Source organism: Strongylocentrotus purpuratus, unplaced genomic scaffold (assembly GCF_000002235.5).
Source record: "Strongylocentrotus purpuratus isolate Spur 01 unplaced genomic scaffold, Spur_5.0 spur5_scaffold_6, whole genome shotgun sequence".
In the NCBI taxonomy this organism is placed as follows: domain Eukaryota; kingdom Metazoa; phylum Echinodermata; class Echinoidea; order Camarodonta; family Strongylocentrotidae; genus Strongylocentrotus; species Strongylocentrotus purpuratus.
Genome location: NW_022145612.1, coordinates 10,856,701 through 10,877,024, shown reverse-complemented (window position 1 = coordinate 10,877,024; position 20,324 = coordinate 10,856,701). Strand labels below are relative to the sequence as shown.

At 37.4% G+C, this 20,324-nt stretch overlaps 1 protein-coding gene across 1 annotated transcript in view; it reads right to left on the bottom strand.

The window, feature by feature from the left end:
* Nucleotides 1–20,324, bottom strand: part of LOC100891631 — a 45,072-nt gene that overhangs the window by 5,355 nt on the left and 19,393 nt on the right. The window contains exons 3-5 of the mRNA XM_003723382.3: nt 16,343–16,636; nt 5,636–5,853; nt 4,401–4,554 (exon numbers count right to left, since the gene is read on the bottom strand). Coding sequence (XP_003723430.1) covers nt 4,401–4,554; nt 5,636–5,853; nt 16,343–16,636 — 666 coding nt within the window. The remainder of the gene's footprint in view (nt 1–4,400; nt 4,555–5,635; nt 5,854–16,342; nt 16,637–20,324) is intronic.

The window sequence follows — 20,324 nt, the reverse complement described above, 5'->3', positions numbered from 1 at the left end:
CTCAGAAATAACTCATCATATAGAAATGTGAACAATATCGCCCGACGAAGTGTTGCAGCGGCGCACGAAACATCGTGATCTTTTAGATCCCTTGTTGACATACATTGTGAGACAAACGAATATCACTAGCGATATTATTTTCGATATACATCCGTAATGAGTAATATATTTAATATCTATCATTTTATGGTCAAAGATCTTTAGAAAATTCTAAATATTCATTCCACCCCCGCCCGAAAGTTCGAACCACTCGCCCTTTGCTGTTAGAGGGGTGCACACACGTAAAATAGGTCACCCTCACCTTCACAGTCTGTGTTAATTAAAACTCCGTCTGAAGAAAATAGATCATTGCCCGGTTTCTTTCAAGCATGTGTTTAAAATCAGTGAGTATGAGTTTGCAGGATTGGCGACAAAAGGCTTGTCGATTCTATTTTTTAGTTTCGTGTATACAGTGAGCCTGAGGGAGTTCAACCATAGCCAATTGCAAAGACCTTTTTTTCTCGATCTACTTGAATAATAATACCTAAAACATACCTAGGTTTGAGAATTAGATATATTTTGTTTTTTTGTTGAGGTTTATATGTTTTTTCATCGGATTTTTTATCAATGGAAATGTTGATTCGTTGTGTGTATTATTTGATTAACTTACCGATATAGTATAAGATGTACATGTATTGAATTAAGAGAATCATATCGAATTAACAATAATTACATAACACAAGAAATAGTGTATAAACTTAGCCAAAGAGGGCAGCCCACTCCCTACTTCTATTTTGTTATTTACGCTTGACATGCAATTTGACAGTCAATACTTTAAATACTTTCTCTAATTTTATCTTGCATTGTAATATAAACGTTTCCGGTATACAGTTGTGGCTATATCGTGAAAACAATTTGAATAATGTCGTTTAATAAGCATTGAGTTTAAAATGTCTTACCACTGTTTATCGGCAAATAATCTAATTCATCTCTTCTCTACCCTTGCTTTTTTTCTTCTCTTCTTCTTTTCTTTTTCTTTTGTTTGTTTATTTGTTCTATGTTGGTGTGTTTTTTGTATACTGTTGTACTTGTTATGTGTTTAAATGTTGTGTGGGGCGGGGGTAGTTGGTGTTCTCTATTTTTTTTCTTTTTCTTTTTATTATTTATCTTTTTTAAAATCATAACCCTTCTTTTTTCTCTGAAGGAAATTTAAGATGAAAAACAAAATATTGTGGAAAAGAAAAGAACTAATTTGAAATTTATACGCAAGCTGGTCGAAGAAATAGTACAAACTTTATTTGCGATTTATTCAAAATATGAAAATAAAATTTTGGCTATGTGAATATTTTTCATCTGTACTATGTGTAACTTTATTTGTAACCTTGTATGGAAATGTAAAAGTTCACTTGCAAATTTATTTAAACCTATGTGAGATTATTTTGTTATTTTGTATACAATGTTATAAATTATATACAATTTTCTTTATGAGAGAAATGAATAACAACCTATGAAGAAAAAAAAAAATCAATTTACGAAAAAATAAATAAAGGGTTAACCCATGCCCCCTTAGCATCTAAACTAAAACAAGTGCAATCTTGATGAAATAATCGCCTTTCTTCTTGTTATGACAGTCTTGGTCTATCAAAGTTCATACTACAGGCTTATCGTGAGGATTTAACCGGGGCAGCTAATATTTCGCTGTGTCACAGCAGTGAAGAACATGATTGGGGATTGAAAGAGGTATACAGGTATGGCGGGCGGAACATGCCATATACATGACAACTATACAACTATACATCCATTCGATGGATGTAGGGTTTTAACCAATCAGAACGCAGGAAACTGTACAACTATACAACCATACAACTATACGACTATACGGCTATGCATCCATCGAACGCATGTATAGTTTACAGCGTGCGGGCCGAAGTACCATAATCAACAACTATACAACCATACAACCATACGACTATACGTCTATAAAGCCAGGGGTTACTGCTGCTCGTGCAGTGGTTTCTCTCTCAAAACAACTACTGCTCGCGCAGTGGTTTCTCTCTCCTCACCAAACAACTACTGCTCGTGCAGTGGTTTCTCTTTTCCCCTTTCTCCTCACAAAACAACCACTGCACGAGCAGTATTTGTTTTGTGAGGAGGGGGGGGGGGGGGAGAAACCACTGCACGAGCAGTAGTTGTTTTGTGAGGAGGGGGGGGGGGGGGGGAGAAACCCGCTGCACGAGTAGTAGTTGTTTTGTGAGGAGAAAGGGGGAAAGAGAAACCACTGCACGAGCAGTAGTTGTTTTGAGGAGAGAGGGGGAAGGGGGGGGGGGAAGAGAGAAACCACTGCACGAGCAGTAGTTGTTTTGTGAGGAGAGATCGAGAAACCACTGCACGAGCAGTAGTTGTTTTGAGAGAGAAACCACTGCACGAGCAGTAGTTGTTATGTGAGGAGAGAAACCACTGCACGAGCAGTAGTTGTTTTGTGAGGAGAGAGGGGGAGAGAGAAACCACTGCACGAGCAGTAGTTGTTTTGTGAGGAGAGAGGGGGAGAGAGAAACCACCGCACGAGCAGTAGTTGAAACCCGAGCTTTATAGACGTATAGTCGTATAGTTGTATGGTTGTTGATTATGGCACTTCGGCCCGCACGCCGTAAACTATACATGCGTTCGATGGATGCATAGCCGTATAGTCGTATAGTTGTATGGTTGTATAGTTGTACAGTTTCCTGCGTTCTGATTGGTTAAAACCTTACATCCATCGAATGGATGTATAGTTGTATAGTTGTCATGTATATGGCATGTTCCGCCCGCCATATACAGGGTGTCTTAGCGTTACTCGTAATACCGAAGGGGGAAAGATCTGCCTTTTCTAATTACCGGGCTGCTCTGCCAACAAACGTTAAAGCTCCCTTCAAGTGTTGGTAAACCATCTTAAATCGAATTTGTCAGACTTCTTTGATTTGAAAGTTGATATTAACAGTAAGATAGCTTAACTGTAGACGACTGCCAGAAGCACGTAAGAAAGTATTCCCCCCTTTATTTTTGTAACTCTTTGAATTTGCACTAGATGGATGTCCAATAAACATCATTTCAAAAGCTGTTTCTACAAAAGAGATCTATAGAACGAAAGAAAGGGAAAGAAAGAAAGAAGCAGATATCAAAGTATTACTTCATTATTGAGACTCTTGTATTTCTATCCTATATGAATATGATTGATGGGGGGGGGGGGTTAATCTGGAAATATGTAACTCGACAAAATGTCATCAATTATGTATTCAAAGGCTGTATATATAAAATGGCAGCCATATCAATGCTGTGCGAAGGAGCACTCGCGATTAATTTCGTCATATTCAACCATCTGGATGTTAACATGCAAAACAGACATGAAAAAAAAAACGAAAGAAGGTGTTTTGATAAGATCTTAAAAACACAGTTAACATGCCTTTTTAGTCAATATGACACCCTAGACATAGAGCATATAGAGATCGTCATCAAACTTCTCGACTGTTGTGGGCCCCATAAAATGGTTTACGTTATCGTTGATTCAATGAGGTATGGCGGTACATTACTGCAAGTCATGAACTACAGACGTGTCACACACTATTCACTGAGCGTAGATCAGCTCAAAACTAGGGCGACAAAAAAAAAAGAGCGAAGATTTCCTCCGTAAGTAAAAATCATGGTGGGATTACAAGCTGGATCAATTTCAAAACAAAATTAAAAAAACCACTGCTAAGAACGCTATAGTCCAGTTTAGCGTCGAAAATAAGTTTTGACGAAACATCATAATTTGAGATATGAGTAATAAGTCATTTACTTTCTACAACGGTAAAAGCACAAAACCTAACAAAGTCAATAGATCGAGGTAAATAAAACAGAAAGTATGTGTAACTACATGTACCATGACTGAAGTTACATTGTCTGTAGATTTATTCATGAAATAAAGATCTTTTACATGGTCAAGCTGTCCAGACATTCTTGACCACATGCAGGATAGGCTAATAAAATTGTAGATTATTTGAATACAATTTGACTCTCTTTCAAGGGTAATCTTTAGATATGGAGAACTTGGAAATTACATTTGGAAGAAAAAAACAGAGCCTATGAACTGATCATCATTGTAGTGAGTTAAAGGTTTACTTTGCATCTTAATCCAGTGAAATGGCCATACTCTGGTGGACAGGGTTGGTGTACTTACCAAGTATACTTTTTATAGCATGAATATATTAGGCTTATAGGTACATAGATTCTTTCATTTTTCTTACATACATCATTCATGCGCAGTTCTTTACTTTAGAGTAGATTCCGTTCGCTTCAGTCTGTGAGAAGCCCACGTCACATTATTACCCAAAGTCTCGTCTACCTTTAATTGATTTAATTTCGAAACATTTCCGTCTACAACTCCTGCATGTCTTCAGACTCACCTGGACATTTACACGTTCCTCCATCCAGCGCACAGGTGCATCCTATCTTGCTCAGCACACCACAAGATGAACGGCACATGGCCGTACCGTTACCTGGTGGTAGTCGGTCGTATGGTCGTAGAGGATTGACCATCTCATCGCCATCAGAATCATCCTAAGATATTATGAAGGAAATGGCGTGGACAGGAGTTAAGTAATATTCATGTCATTGCATTGTGATAGATGTCTTGAAGCATTGGGAAAGGTTGATTGGGAATATACAAGGATTTATGTGTACTGTGACATTTTGTAAAGATCTAATAGGAAAGATATTAACTCATTCGTGATCGAGAAAAAAATGACACGACTACTGAAGGGATTGGTTAAATAGAAATAAACAAAATGTGGCATAAAAAAACTGCATATCTTATTCAGGGCACTACAAGATGAACTTCACATAGTTGTACAGTTACATCATCCTGAGATGTGGAAGAAGTGGTGTAACTAAATTTCAAAGTTCACGGTTGAATGCTGACATATTTAGGCGACGGAATAGATATCAATGGGAACATTCGATGTATGTTTGGATGCCCGTTGAACGCGCAATGATGGCAGGATCATCAATGCAGTAGAATTTTTTTATTTTTACGAAGAACTCTTCTGTTCACACTTTAAGTTTATTTAGATAATGAACTGCAGCAAATAAGCTATTACATACATTAATACAGGTTTTATGGAATGACCGTCCCTTTTACTTATTATCTTGCCAAAATAAGAACGCAGTTCCCTCCACTTCACATTAATTGCAAATATCTACAGTAGCTTTTCATTTTCTCGTACATCATTTTATCCCGCCCCCACCCCCCCCCCCCCCCCCACTCCGGGGTCGGAATGACCGCATGCGTGTTACCAAAATGTCCGGTAAAGGGGTACTTTTCACGCACCAAAGTCCGGCTCGTACATACACAAAATTGACTTTACACACCGGACTTAGGTGTTTTCAAAAGGAGGGAACAAAATTATGCGTACCCTAAATAACACTGAGTGGGGGGGGGGGGGGGGGGACGGGCATTTGATATCGGGTTATCAGCACATTCAGTGATAAACTTGGTCGCATAAAGTCTTATTTCATTTGCAATGTGCATCTCACCAGAGACCGACAGCCTAGGCGACCGACAGCCTAGTATACCGACAAGTCAGTCTCCCGAGCTGTCATTCTACTGGGATGTCCCCGACTATTCTATCAAGGAACCCACCTCTGATGAGCTGCATGTCCCAGTGACGTGGTGGCAAGCCTCATGATGACTGCATGCACACAGTCCCTGGCAGTTCACACCATAACGACCCCGTCCACACTTGCGATCACATCTCGGCCCTTGGTAGCCCGGTTCGCAACCGCATGACTGGGTCTGCTCGTCGCAGATCTGACCGCGGTTACACGTGACTTGACCGCAGCGGACGCGGTAGTTCTTAGCTGTGGAGGTCAAGAAAATAGAATAAAGTGTCACGATTATTAGATGTTATACATGACTATATATAACCACAGAATGACATGATATTATAGAACATGATATGAGAAAAAGACGTAAACGATATAATTAGTATTGATTCATAAATAATAATAACAATAAAAAATCAGAATGAATATTTAAGTGACGACTTTAGATATAGATGCACAAACCTAATCTACATCTTTCGAAAGGCGCAGACCAAGAAGTTTTCTAATATTCCAAAAATAAGCTGATTCAGACGATTTTGGGGTAATACAGAGTTCACCTATAGTAAACAATTTTACCGATATATCATAGCTATTGCCCCTTGACAATCCTCGGCGATTTAAGCTCCGAATATATTCGGTTTGCTATATAGAATTGCTCCTCCCAACTCCTCTGTGTGTTCAGAATCAGAATCTATCGATGACAGATCCGACACACTTTTGAAGTTGTGATTCAACTCGGACTCATTGGAAGGGTATTATTCACTAGTGGTTCTTAAATGTGCTGGAAAAAGTTGCGTCGCCATGGCAACTGCAACTCATGTTCCCGCCGCATCCGGCCAGGGCAGCCCAGCGCTTCATTTTTAGCTCCATGTTCATCCGTTCTCGTGTGCTCCCCTATTGGATGCAGGCTGTATCATTCAACAAGTAACTCGATCATTAAAAGTGATGATAATAGATAGTTACTGCGAGAAGGATTTTTTTTTGTCATTGAAAAGTATCAGGTTGCTTTCCGTTTATTCTTCCTTCGCTTTTGTATCTTATTTCTTTTTCAATTTCTCCTTTTTCTATCGTACCCTTCTCTAAAATACTCTTCGTTGTTTCGACACAGGCCTCTTATCGTGTATTTTTTGCTGATTCTTTTCGCATTCTCTTTTCGGTCTTCTGACTCCGAAAAAGAGACATCTGTCTCAGTAGTCTGGTTATAAAATATATAACCCGTTATTTCATACACATAGAACAAAGGTAAATAAACTTGAAATATGACCACAGTCATTTTAAAATTGAGGCGCTATTCAATAATCAGAGAAGATGAAGATGAGCATGCTCAAACAATTCCCATGTTGAAATTCTACTTCTTTCTTGAAATATTTAAGGTTTTATTTATGCGTGTGTTTCCAGTTGTTCTCATTAACTTTTTGATCTCTCCCGATGTCTATATTATATCGCCCTCTTTTAGTTTGGCTGCCTCCATCGACTGTCTTTCTGTCTCTGTCTCTGTCTCTGTCTCCGTCTCTGTATGACTGTCTGTCTGTCTCGGTCTGTCTGCGTGCGTGCGTGTGTGTGTGTGTGTGTGTGTGTGTCTCTCTCTCTCTCTCTCTCTCTCTCTTTCCCTCTCTCTCTCTACTCTCCCTTTCCCTTTCTTTCCCTCTCCCTTTCTCTCTCTCTCTCTTTCTTTCTCTCTCTCAAACTCAAACTCTCTCTCTCTCTCCTTCTCATTATCCACTGCTCTCACTACTCTCGCTCTCTCACTCTGCCTCTCTATTTTCTTTCTTTCCCTCTCTCTTTTCTATTTCGCATCCCTTGGTTTTTTTGCTGCTCCCTTACTCTGTCAGTATATTCTTATTTTGTATCATTCTTTATCCCTAAATCTGTCTCTCCCTCTCTCTGTCTTTGTCTCGCTCTTATATATTCTCTCTACATTACTCCCTCCCTTGCACAACTCACCCTTCACGGAGTATCAAGGGACTGACAGCAAGAACAACATGAAATTATAATGTCTGCCCTAACTCACTAATTTAAGTAATGACTCACGGAGGGATAAATTTAGTATACCCTGCCCCGCTCGTGTCCGCTGATCGAACCCAGTGGAGAAAACTGGAAGGAAGGAGGAATGATTTGAAAGCTAAGGGAAAGCCTGAAGAAGTAGAAATGAAAGAGAGAGAGAGAGAGAGAGAGAGAAAGACAGAGAGAGAGAGAGAGGGGTAGAGAGAGAGAGAGAGATATATAAAGAGAGGGGGAACAGATAGAGACAAACATACAGATACATACAATGACAGAAAAAAAGATGTAGAGAACACAACTCCGGCATTCATGTCGACAAAATAATATTGTATAAATATACTTGTTCGGGATACAAGGAAACCATTTGAAATTCATTCGAACAATTAAGATGTTAGGCTAAGGAAGAGCGATGATTTTTTTAAAAACATTTTCGTAATCGAAGTATTGAAATGCGATAAACACTCCCATTAATCCAGGACACATTTAGTAAGAAATAAGTTGATGTCCGTATTAATCAAATAACTTTTACATCGAGTTTGATACTCCTTTAACTCTTAAAGAAAAGGGAGAATCACTTCTCATCCCCGATTGCTATTTGAGGTAGTGGACTCTCAATTCATCCCTCATGTTCAATAGTTAGCATTCCATTTTAAGAGTATTACGTATACCCTATTTCCAGCGTGTTCTAGTTTATTAATAAAACAAAAACACGATGAAGCCCTCCCCTGACCTCGACCTTCAGGAATTGGGTCCAACTTCCAGACCCGTTGACATTCGATATGACTATGAAAAGCCAAGTTAGATGATTAGGAAGGATGGTCATTATCATCGAGAAAAAGATGGTCAGGAACAGATTTCGAGAGTCATCGACTAAACACAGGCAGAGAAGATAGTTCATCATTAAGTGGCGTCACTGGAATATTTTACGAAATTTTACACAATGTCAGGGTCGGGTAGCGATGCTTTGTACGGCATCAGTGATGTTATCAAAAGAAGGAACATAACTAATGCATTTTAACATGTTTATTGTACGATCATCTCAAGCTCTTTCACAATGATTACTGCAATTTTCTGTAAACAATGTAATTGTTGTCATACATCTTTCGTTAAAAGATTGCAAATTTACAACGACGATGCACAGTGTATAAACGAATATCAAATGATAACAAATGTGTAAATTATAGAATATTTTAGAAACATCTAAAGGTGAGCGGTCAACATGACTGCAACGGGATGGAGAACGTCAAAAATGCAGACCACACTATCATGAAAGACCCCCTTTCCTGTAAACTTCCACCTACTTGTCTACATGCAGCACTTATTACTAAGGTTATTCCTGATAGGATATTGAGAATGACGTCGGAAGGAAGTGGAAGACAGCACACTGACCAGTCTAGATCATGATGAATCTTAAAGAGAAGGTCGCGTTCTGGTAATATGATGATTAACTGGGGAACTTTCGTATTATTTCTGTGTCAGTTTGGAAGGTTACCATACTGTCATGTTCCCTGAAAGCTGCTCTTAAATAGCCCGATTATTCGAAATATGCCAAGAAATAACTGAAAAGACTTTTGTGGACCATGCAACCACTTGTGTGTAGTCTGAAATAGCCAGGCGCGTACGCAGGGGGGAGGGTTTGGGGGGTTACCCCCCCCCCTTTGGTAATTTTATGTATGTAAACCCTCCTAAAAAAAACTAAAACCCCGCCCCTTTTGATTTTTTTTTTTTTTTGTAATAAAAAAAAAAAAAAAAAAAAAAAAATTATGCCCACGGCCGACCTAAAAAAGGTGACCTTACCCCCCCCCCAACTGAGCAAAATGTCAAATTTCCAAATTTCGAGACCAAAAAAAAAAAAAAAAAAGTGTCCTCAAAACTTTTCAGTGTAGAATTATTGTAATTTACTACATAATGTATACTAAAACTTTCCCAGTTGGTTATAGAAAGCTTCTTTCACATACGTAATTGCATGACTAGTTCTCAACTTCATCTTTAATTCTATTATGTGGAAGATTCGGAAAGAAATGGGTTGATGAACAGCTATTATTTTCTTTGAAAAGACGTTCTCCTAATTTCTTAATTTTTGTCATCCTTACAGAGATCATATCAAATATTTTCTACCTCTATTGTCGTAATCACTATCTGCAAGCTGATATTCATTTCCTTTATCATCGTGAACAAAGAACGTTATATAGCCATAATACGCGATATATTTATCGACCATTTGCTTGTCTCCTTTTGATTCTTTCGGTATTTTGATGTTCTTATTTTTCTTCGTCTCATTCTTCTTCTTCCTCTTCCTTTCATTCTTCTTCTTCTTCTTCTTCTTCTTTTTCTTCTTCATCTTCATATTTTTCTCCTCCGTTCTCTTTTTCGAACTCTTGAGTCACCCTCACGTGGTTAACCGATGAACAGTGGCACATCTTGAGTCATCGATCAATTAAAGACGAACAAAGGTAGTTCAGAACGAAGAATTATGACGAGGAAACGTTGGAAATGAGGTATATCTGTGAGAACAACCCATCAAATTTGAGTAATTAAGAATAGAGATTAAACTAAGAATAACAAATATATGAGGCAATATGGTCTCTATAGTATGAGGAAAAGGTCTGAATACATTAAGATATTTGGTGAGAATAATGATCATCTTAATAAGAAATTCAACGAACGTTGATCTATTTTAAATTAAAATACGAATCTTACGAATCTATTAGCTGATACATTTCATATTTTATACAACCTGTTGAATTTAAATTTTATTATCTACGTCCCTATACCTAATGTTTTTTTTTCTTCACGTTAATTGATTGTGTAAGATATATTCGCTGTTAATTGTTTATTTGTTATGTAATCAATTAAGCAAACTTTTAGGAATGCTTTTCTGATAAGAATCAATTTTTTTCTAAAATGTGCAAAAGTTTTAATGATCGTACGGCTTTGGGTATTGTGTGCGTATGTGCGTGTGATTGTGTGCGCGCGTATGCATTCGAGACGCCACTTGAAGAACCTGCTTAACACTCTCTCGTACTTTTAACTGTATGTACCTGCTGGCTTCTCGCGTTGTTATGGCAGCATGTTGTAACTATGTTGTCGAGCTCCCTCGAGTCTGACAAAGCAGTATTGTAACCGTCCATATTTCTCTCCTGCGATGATGGAGAGGGACTAGCACGACCATGAGATCCATGGCGGGTCCAGGGGGTTTCAGAGAGAGAGGTTCACCCTCACCTTCTCGTCCAAACCAAATCTGACATTTACATCGAGTCTATGGAAATGTGGTCTCCCCTTAACAAATTTAGCCCCTAGGAGACATCTTAAAATGTGATATTTTTGTTTGGTCACGCAAATTTTCGGACTTCTACCCCTTCTTGTACCCCCTCCCCTTTCAGAGAATCCTGGATCCGCCACTGGATACTGACAGCATACTCAGCAAAACATGCATTGGGGCCACTGTGATTGGGGCCCTACAACTCTGCTTTAATGTACCGTGGCATTCTCAAAGTCATTGGCTTGTGTTTAAAGATAAAAACACGACCACGCATTCGTGAGCCTGTTATATTATACGCGAACATGAAAATGCTTTTCGCTGCGGGATTTAAATTTCAAGAGTTAAAGTGACTAAGCCTCATTGACAGGTTAAACGCCAAAGGCATTGATTTCTACTATTCGAAATGTAGTGAGGTTGCTGAAAATCCAATCTTTACTACAACTCAAATTATAATGCTAACATGATACGCACAGCTTTTTGTTTGATATTAACACTCTAATACGAATAGCCAGTCCTTCAATTAAATAAAAAATGATAACATTGCTTTAACAAATCATAAAAACTATACTTATATCTAGTATAGCAATATTTAATACCCTGTTGATGGTAGGTTTGAAAGATTTGCTATGAAGTAGTTGTTGCAACGTATATCTGATACTAAAGATGTGTTAAACACTATATGCTTCTGGAATACTTTAAGAGTAAATCACTGTTAGTATTCTGATAAAGGGCTCAATAAAACAATTAGTAAAATAAGCTCAGTATTATTCCTAGCTTTATTATACAAGGTCTAAAATATGTAGCAATTGCATTCATTCTGCTTTTTTATACAGACATCGTTCTTACAAAAAAGGTTGCTCGCGATATCATTACTTCTACTCTCATTACTTTCACTATTTTCAAGATTTAGATCTTATCCGTGGGTACACAGCCTCGAATTTCTAATTCTCTACTAAAAGATATTTATTTTTAAAAAGAAACATTATACACTGTCCTGCTTCTGTTTCTCTAGCCTCATTATCTTTCATCTTCTGCACCCTCTTCTTCTTTCTTTATCGATAAATCATCTCCATTTCTATAATCTCTATGGAGAAACAGCTGTTTCAAACAATTTCTATTTCTCGGAAGAGTATTTGAACATTTTGAGATGGCTTTAAGCGATAAAGTCTGAGGCCTTGTGAGGAGTGCATGAAGCAGAAGCATTATACGTGCAGAATAAGTGATTACGAAGGAATAACAGGAACTCTGGTTTGCAGGGGGTATTTTCCAAAATAGAATGATTAGGGTTAGCAGGTGAAGATACAAAGTATTCATCACAATGATTAATCCTTCAAAATGATATAACACGTGATTTAAAGAATCACATGATTATGACTTGGAGAAGTATGGAGTAAGGTCCGCTATTTACTTGACTTTGAATAAGTCAGTTACATTAGACAAAAAAATACTGAACATATTTCTTTTTTATATGTATTGATTGATTGATTGATTTTTATTAGCCACGCTTCCAACATACAACAATATACAAGAATAAGATATCAAAATTAAGTCAGCTTGAACAGGATAGCCCACGAAAGCTCGAGAGCATATTTCCAGTGGGGTCCCCAACATGCACGTACAAAATTAATAAGTTAAAATAGTAATATTTACAGACAGATAAAAAAAAATATCAACGTATACATTGATCATTTTGATTAAATGATATACCAATTAAGCAGAGAGGGCTTGTCTGTATATAAGTAATCGATTTAGCCTCTTTCGAAATTGAATGTAATCTCCTATACTGATTAATGCAAAATTAATAGTCCCTACATCATAATTTGATATCAGACCTAATTGACGATTGCATCCATACATGACTATCGCTTTTTCCATGGAGTTACTGAAGCTAGTAACTCCATGCTTTTCGAAGCTGGCAGATTTTTTGGGTGTTGTATTAGTGTAGATTACACGCTGATTTATTACTGTTATTTGCATACATTATATTAAATTCACAAATGCTGTCTAGGCGTTACAAATTTCACTGTAACAAACTTTAAGATATAGTGTTGTTTTCTCCAAACATTTAGTTCAAACACGAAAAGCATTTTCATCGTAGATTATAAAGTATCTACCTTAAGTTTGTGCAAAGTTAAATACTCTTTGACAAGGTGCAAATCTTCAACTTCTACATGAAACATCTGGCGGAAATCATGTTGAGCCACTGTCACAAAGCTGAACCAGGGACTTGATAGACGGCAATGTACAGAGTATGTTATCACATTGGGACTATAGAAAGCTATCATTTGATCGTTGAAGCTCTCATGAGTGTCATAAAGAGTGGGAGATAACTTCTCTTCGATAAAATAGAAGGATGGATAAGTATGAAAAGGAACAATCATCGACCAATAGAGATTTGGTTTCAGAATCCATAACAACTAAATATATAAATTCTGCCAAATCTTGGGTGGCCTTTTTTTAAAGTATGTGGTATCGCGTGCATATGGTTTCGTATATACTGTACGTCTATTTAGTTAATATATGTTTATGATAAAAACCTGGGTTAAATTTAAAAAAAGGTATACTGGATTTGAATTTGAAACCATCAGGTAAAGGATTGATACAAGATATTTTGTGACATAATGAATATGATAGAAAATAAAAACATTAATGAGATAAATATGATATGGTTATCTTGAAGGAAGAAAGCGCTTTTAGCATGCATGCAAGAGAAGCCACTTTAATGATAATACACATGTAAACCATTTAAAAGCAGGCCTGACTTTAACAAAATTACCTGATGTTGAACTCGTGATTAGCTCTTCTTTTCTTTCTCCATTTTGCGGAAAACCCCCTTCCTCCCTCTCACTCTTTGAGAATTCTTGTCTCTCGATCGCCTCACCAATGACTATGCGCACACCCGTCAAATAACTCCTCAGGAAATTGTTCTCATAATGCGGGGTATTAATCATAAATGGCGACAAAAATAGACTGGGAGAATTGTACAGGGAGAAGGAGAGAGGGAAAGGGAGAGGGAGAGAGAGGGAGGGAGAGAGAGAGCGAGAGAGAGAGAGAGAGAGAGAGAGAGAGAGAGAGAGAAAGAGAGAGAGATGAGCAGCTTCAACATGACCAAAAATAAGTACCGCATCTCCCAAGGGTCCAGCGTACCCTGTTCATTTTTCCGCAAAATGAATTAAAGGACTTTATAATGGTTCTGAAAAGTCTTTATGAGTGGCTTATCTTTTTCCTAATCTAAGCGAGATATAAAGTAAGATTTAAAGAATTATACTACCTGACTCATTTAAGTATTAGCTGTTCAATGGGCAACAGAGAATCATTAAGCTGTCATGCTATAATTTGGAAGCAATGTTTTAACACGATATATTTTTGCGGTGTGGCACTTTACCCTGCCAATCCGTAGGATGAGATTTTGTGTAAAAAATTATGATTTTATAAGATGTGGCATGCATGGGCATATTATTTTAGGGGGTGTCTAAATCACCATGATCAGACGATAAAGCGACAAACAAAGTTGTTTAAATTGAGCCATTTAATAAGTCATGTTCTACTTATATAACACGTCATTAATTCTTCTATTTTAAAGATGTTTAAATGAGTAGATATTATCACCCAAAGAGGAGGTGTAGGGTTTCCCCTTGAATCATTAAAACACAATGGTGACTCAACTTAAAAGGTCGGATTTCATTAATTACCTCTTTTCTCATCATGCATGTTTCAAAACCAACGGGTTCATCAATCGTCCTACTTTCATAACATGATCAGAAATTGAAATCATGTAAACTGTGTTGCCAAGTTTTTCGATGTATTTGCGTTTCTAAACAGGGGAGTATCCAGCATAGGATAAATCCTATACGTACGACTCAACTAATGGCCCACCTTACACCCGGGTTGCCCAGATACATTCCTCCGCTTGGGAAAGCTCCTGCCCCCTTTTTGAAAATCAATCTCTGGATACGCCGTTATCAAATATAGGGTGTCGAAAATATCAAGCATGTCAAGTAATAACATAAAAACACAGTCAAACTTGCAGAATTTTGTAACAAGTATGAAATATATTATACTTCATACACACACACGCGCACACGCACACATACATACAATATTAGAGGTGATTGATTTATGTTGTTATATTCATATAAAAATTATTTTGTTTTGGTAATTTCTATTTTCTATTATTGATTTTTGTATTTTCAATGAAGTTCTGTGAATGAAGTACAAATACAAATTGCCCTGAGTGTTAATAGATGACGGTCATCCCATTGTTACAGTATTCTCTATACCCTTTAACGTATTATTTGGCATGCAAACGACATGTGCCAATGATTATGTAATTCGGAAGATGATATCATCCCGCCATTACCTGTTCACGTGATGAGGCATGCTTACAAATGGCACCAAAAACCACCTGCCGTGAGTTTTGGTATCAAAATGAACAAAAGATGATGAAAGATTTCTTTCTTATGCATGTCCGTTCCAGATATAAATCATGATTAGTCCATTTATGTTCCCTAATGTCAATGTTAATTAGTCTTTCATACCTGCATCTTAAACTTTTTATATCCCCCTCACTTATGTATTGTCCATCATAACGTTTTATATACCCATCTCGTCTTTATGTAACACTTATGTAAATTTCTTTGGATAAACTGATCGATTCGAGTTTGACTGTACAAAAATGCCGCTCTTTATCCAAATATCACCCCGAAACGCTGAATGCTTGTTGCAGATCTTTATAAATCGACTCGGCTAAAAATGCGGTAACAAGGAAAAAAGTAGAAGGCGCATTGAGTATCCCTGTACAAGTCTTGTCTTTCTCTACATCAGTATACTCCACCCCTTTTACATCTTCTCGCTCCGTAATTATCAATCCTAACATCATACGTTTCGGACTTAACCCCAATTACACCTCCCGACAGCTGTTGAAATATGATGATGAAACTCGATATTATAGCCACAAAGCCGAAATTATTTACTTAAGGCTGAATGTGACGTCACCTATACTGATGACGTCTACGAGTGTACTTTTGATGACCTTGTACTTGAAATTGAGTTTTAGTTTGGCTTTGTCTGCTGACCATTATCAACTGAAGATAAGTCAAATCGTATTCCATTGAGGGCTCACGACAAAGCGATTTTTTTTTCCTTCTAGATTGTTTATTAAACTATTTTAACTGTAGTTTAATGGTTTATAAAGGAATAAATGAAACTTTGTAGAGCCATTGTTGCAGTTGTTCATTCGTGTAGTCCAAATAGAAGCATTAGTCCCAAGCTAACAAGAGATTTAAATGAGCAAAAATGTAGAAATGCAAAAATTGTATAAGCTTATACCTTCGTGATCAGACCGTGCTTTCTCTCTCTCTCTCTCTCTCTCTCTCTTTCGCTCTGTGCCATCAAGTAAGAGAGCAATCTGCTATACATCCTACTAAACATGGTTAACAAGTTAACATATTGCACAAACAAAACTAAATCTCTCCCACTCACCCATATTACAAGTCTTCCTCGGCTTGCCGACGTCACAATACTCCCACGTGATGACGTCAGAATGCGGCCGTGCCTCGACGAAGCACCAGGGCATGGGCCGGTCCGACCACGGGTTGCGGCAGTTGCTCTCACCCCGCGCGAGTATCTGGTCGACCAGCGGAGTGATGACCATCGAGACGTTTAGATAAGGCATGATACGGTGGCTGGACCACGGCACACAGCTGCGACCTCGGATGGTCTTGTTCACGAAGCCGTGGTAGTCCTGGCCCAACCGCATCGAGAAACACTCCTCGTCTACAGAGAATATAATGAAGAAAAGAAATTAAGGGTGGATTGATATAATTGTTCAACATCAAAAGTAGATCGCATTAAACAATCAAACTTAGCACACACGACATACACAGTTGAATGTATGGCTAAACCTTCACAGTCCTCTCGCAATCAGGGCATCACCCATTTTCTTAAAATTTGTTCCTCTTGTGTATCACAGATTCAATGGATTATCTTCTATGCTAATCATAAGCCTATTAAAATGACATCGACATTTCGTTCAGAATTTGTCTATCATTATTATTTATTCATACATTCACAACAGAGAAACTTATGGATATGTATTCTTTTCTCTTAATCAGTTCCTTGTCCACATTCGGCCTTTTGCTGTTACCTTCCAAGTCCCAAAACTAAAACTAAATCCAGAACATCTCGAAGAAAACCATCTCGAAGAAAAAAGCCCAGACACCACAACTCTACTAATGACTAGAATTGTGTTCATTTAACGTGTCGAAAATTGCAATTCAAATGATGTCTGTCTGCTATCTGCCTGTACACGTTCACCATGTTCCATCCTTGTCTCACCTCACTCTTTAGGGTGTCTATACAGGATATTGGATTTCGCTGCCTCTTCATACAGCACTACCACAACTTAATAGCATATGAAATAGGCAATAACTTAATTTAAAGCGAATTCTCGTAGTTTTTTTTCTCACTAAGTTTTGCGAGTCGCTGTATACAAGGATGACGTCATTATGTAGATTATAGTCAAAACGGTTTCCTCAAAAGGTTTAATTGTGTGTGTCTGCCATTATCCAATATATGGTTTACATATAGCATCATCTCAAAATTGTGATATCGTGCAATTGGTTTGAAAGTTTCATCTAAAGATAAATTTGAAGCGAGATTCTAGCACTAGGAACAGTATGATGATGCTGAGTTTCCCCCTAGAAATCGTCTATCATAAGCGTGTTAATTATTCGATAATCATTGTCTGTTAAAATGACTAATTAAATCTGACCGTATTTGGGTTACTAGTAGGCCTATATGAAAATGTTTAAAGAAAATATTCTAAAAATATATCTTGGTTTATCAAGACACTATCAAGCAACTAATTCCATGTTGTATATGAGTCTTTATATGGAGGGACTTTATAACCCCAATATTCTCAATTCAGAGTTCAATTAATGCTGCAGATACAGGATAAGTTTAACTTCAAGAAAACTGAATGAACACAATTATTTAATCAAAAATCAAAAGACATTTCGATATGTCCCGCTTCAAGCTATTACACGTTTCTTATGTAATCTTTTTATCATATTCCTAACACAGGATCTTTACTCTTATTCCTTTACAGCTTCAAGACATGCTGCACAGTGAGTCAATCAAATCCGGGCATCTCAGATCCTCTGATTACGTCATTGACATAACCGCAGTTTCTTGACTAATAGATATTGATGATAACACTTTGCTTACATCCATCCTCTGGGAAACATTCACAGGTCCCGTTCACGGAATGAAACGAGGTTTGATAGTTACAGAATGATTTAGGAACTCTTTTTAAACACTTTTTTTCCCTCGTGTAATATTCCAGTCTCCCATCTCACCATCCACCTACACTTTACTCAGGAAAACATAGAAAAACCTAAAAGGAGTCTATCTTTCCTTTCTTTAGCGGTTAATCTATGTTCGTACAGACTACAAAGCATTTTGACTAGATGACAACAATATCTGAAAAAAGAAAACGTGGAAGACCCAATCATGAATTGTCTTTATGTCTTATCAATGTAATATATCACGTAAATACCACAAATTTTCATTCATAAACGAACAATAAGACGAACCCTATGAACCTTATCATGTTCATGTAATTTGTTCAAATTGGCTACATAAAATACCTCCCATAAAAGGTTCTGGGTTGCTTGGCTTTTATGTTCTTATCATGGATCAGCAAATGTTCAAACTCATCAATCTCATGTTCATCATCGGATGATACACACTTTACAAACTTTCAAAATGAAAAGTCACTCGATGTGGAGGCGTATGAAAAGTTCAACAGTTTATGAAAACACCACCCCTCCCTTTCCTTCACCCCTCCTCTCCATCACGTAGAGAGATATACATGTATGCACGTCCATCTATGAGTAATATTGGTGGTGGGTGTGTGCGTATGTGTGTGTGCGTGTGTGTCCCTGTACGTCGTGTGGGTGTGCGTGTATGGTGATTTTTATGGGACATACAATACCGTCTTGTAATTGCCCATAGCTTTAACGAAAATAGTTGTGATCGTGTTGGTGATCGTCTTTTGAAATATATGGTAAAATTGTTGTGATGATGATTGAATTAAGGCTATTAAAATCATAAGCGTGGCTATTTAAGGGGCGAAAAATAAACCAAGGATTAGCTGTAACAAGTGTTGAAACATTGGATAATCTTTAAGATCACTGTTAATCCACGGATTAAGAAAATGGATCAGGGCGCTACCGAACAGGTACATTCAGATTTCAGCCACTCAACACAATGTCGAGTTTCTCCTTGTAGCTAGAGAGTGAGTCATGGACTTTGTGGTGAGTTCTACAGGCCTTATCCAGGTGAGCTTCATGACAGCATATCGCCTGCGATTCACATTCTTCATGTTCCCATATAACAATGTTAATTTATTTTTTTAACCGTTCACAGGGGCGTAGCCACCAAAACTTTGGATGGGTGTCTGGCAAAATCGTGAAACAAGTCAGCGGGAAAATTTCCAACGATTCATATAGCCATAAAATCGAAGAAAATACATCAATGCTTATATCAGAACAAGGATGAATAGAAATAATTCTTAACTTATCGATTAGACTTAAATCGACTTTGAAGGAGCATTATTCTTTATTGATGCACAATAAACGTAGAGATTATCAGCTTTTTCCCAAAGCAAAGTTTTATTCTGTTCAGAACTTCCCAGGGTATGGTATGTAAACTCATCGCGTATCACTCTCATCATTTCATGTGATTTGAACTGCAGCAAAAAGTTTCACCCTTCTTTACAGCTGAAACACGACAACTACACATCGAATTTAGCCCCAAACTTTACCAAAACACATTGGGAACGAGTATCACTCAGCGCATGATGACGCACTGAATATAAACCCGACGGTTATTTACTTTTTCATCCTACATTTCAGAATGCATTAGAAGGAAGATGCTATCTTTTGGGCTTCAGTCAATTCAATTTGACACCCTCAATTTCTCTTGGGTTGTACTCTTGTCCGAGACATTTCAACAAACAGACAAAGTCACACCTTTCGTGTAAGTCTACAAGATATGTGTGTCTCTTTCTTTCTTCACGTGAAGTTCTTAAAGGATGTAGTTATGCTAACCAATATTTGAATACTAATCATTACCTTTTCAATCACACGTAGATCTTACAGTAGGAAATAAATAGTACGTTCTACTCTCTCAGTAATTCTGTTTTTCGTACAGGTGAGCGTAGACCAAATACAATATGAATCTTGAAAATAATTATTAGGCCTTATTAGGCCTACAATCTTAATATATTATTTTTTTGGAATGATGCTCGAGATTTTAGTATCCTTAAAAGGTTTCAAACTTAATCAATCAATTATTCCCGGTTATTTGGGATAAATTTGCCTTCACACATAATATATAGATTTGTATTGGTAATTTTACATTTAACTACTAAGTAGGCTACTTCGTATGCTCATTGCTC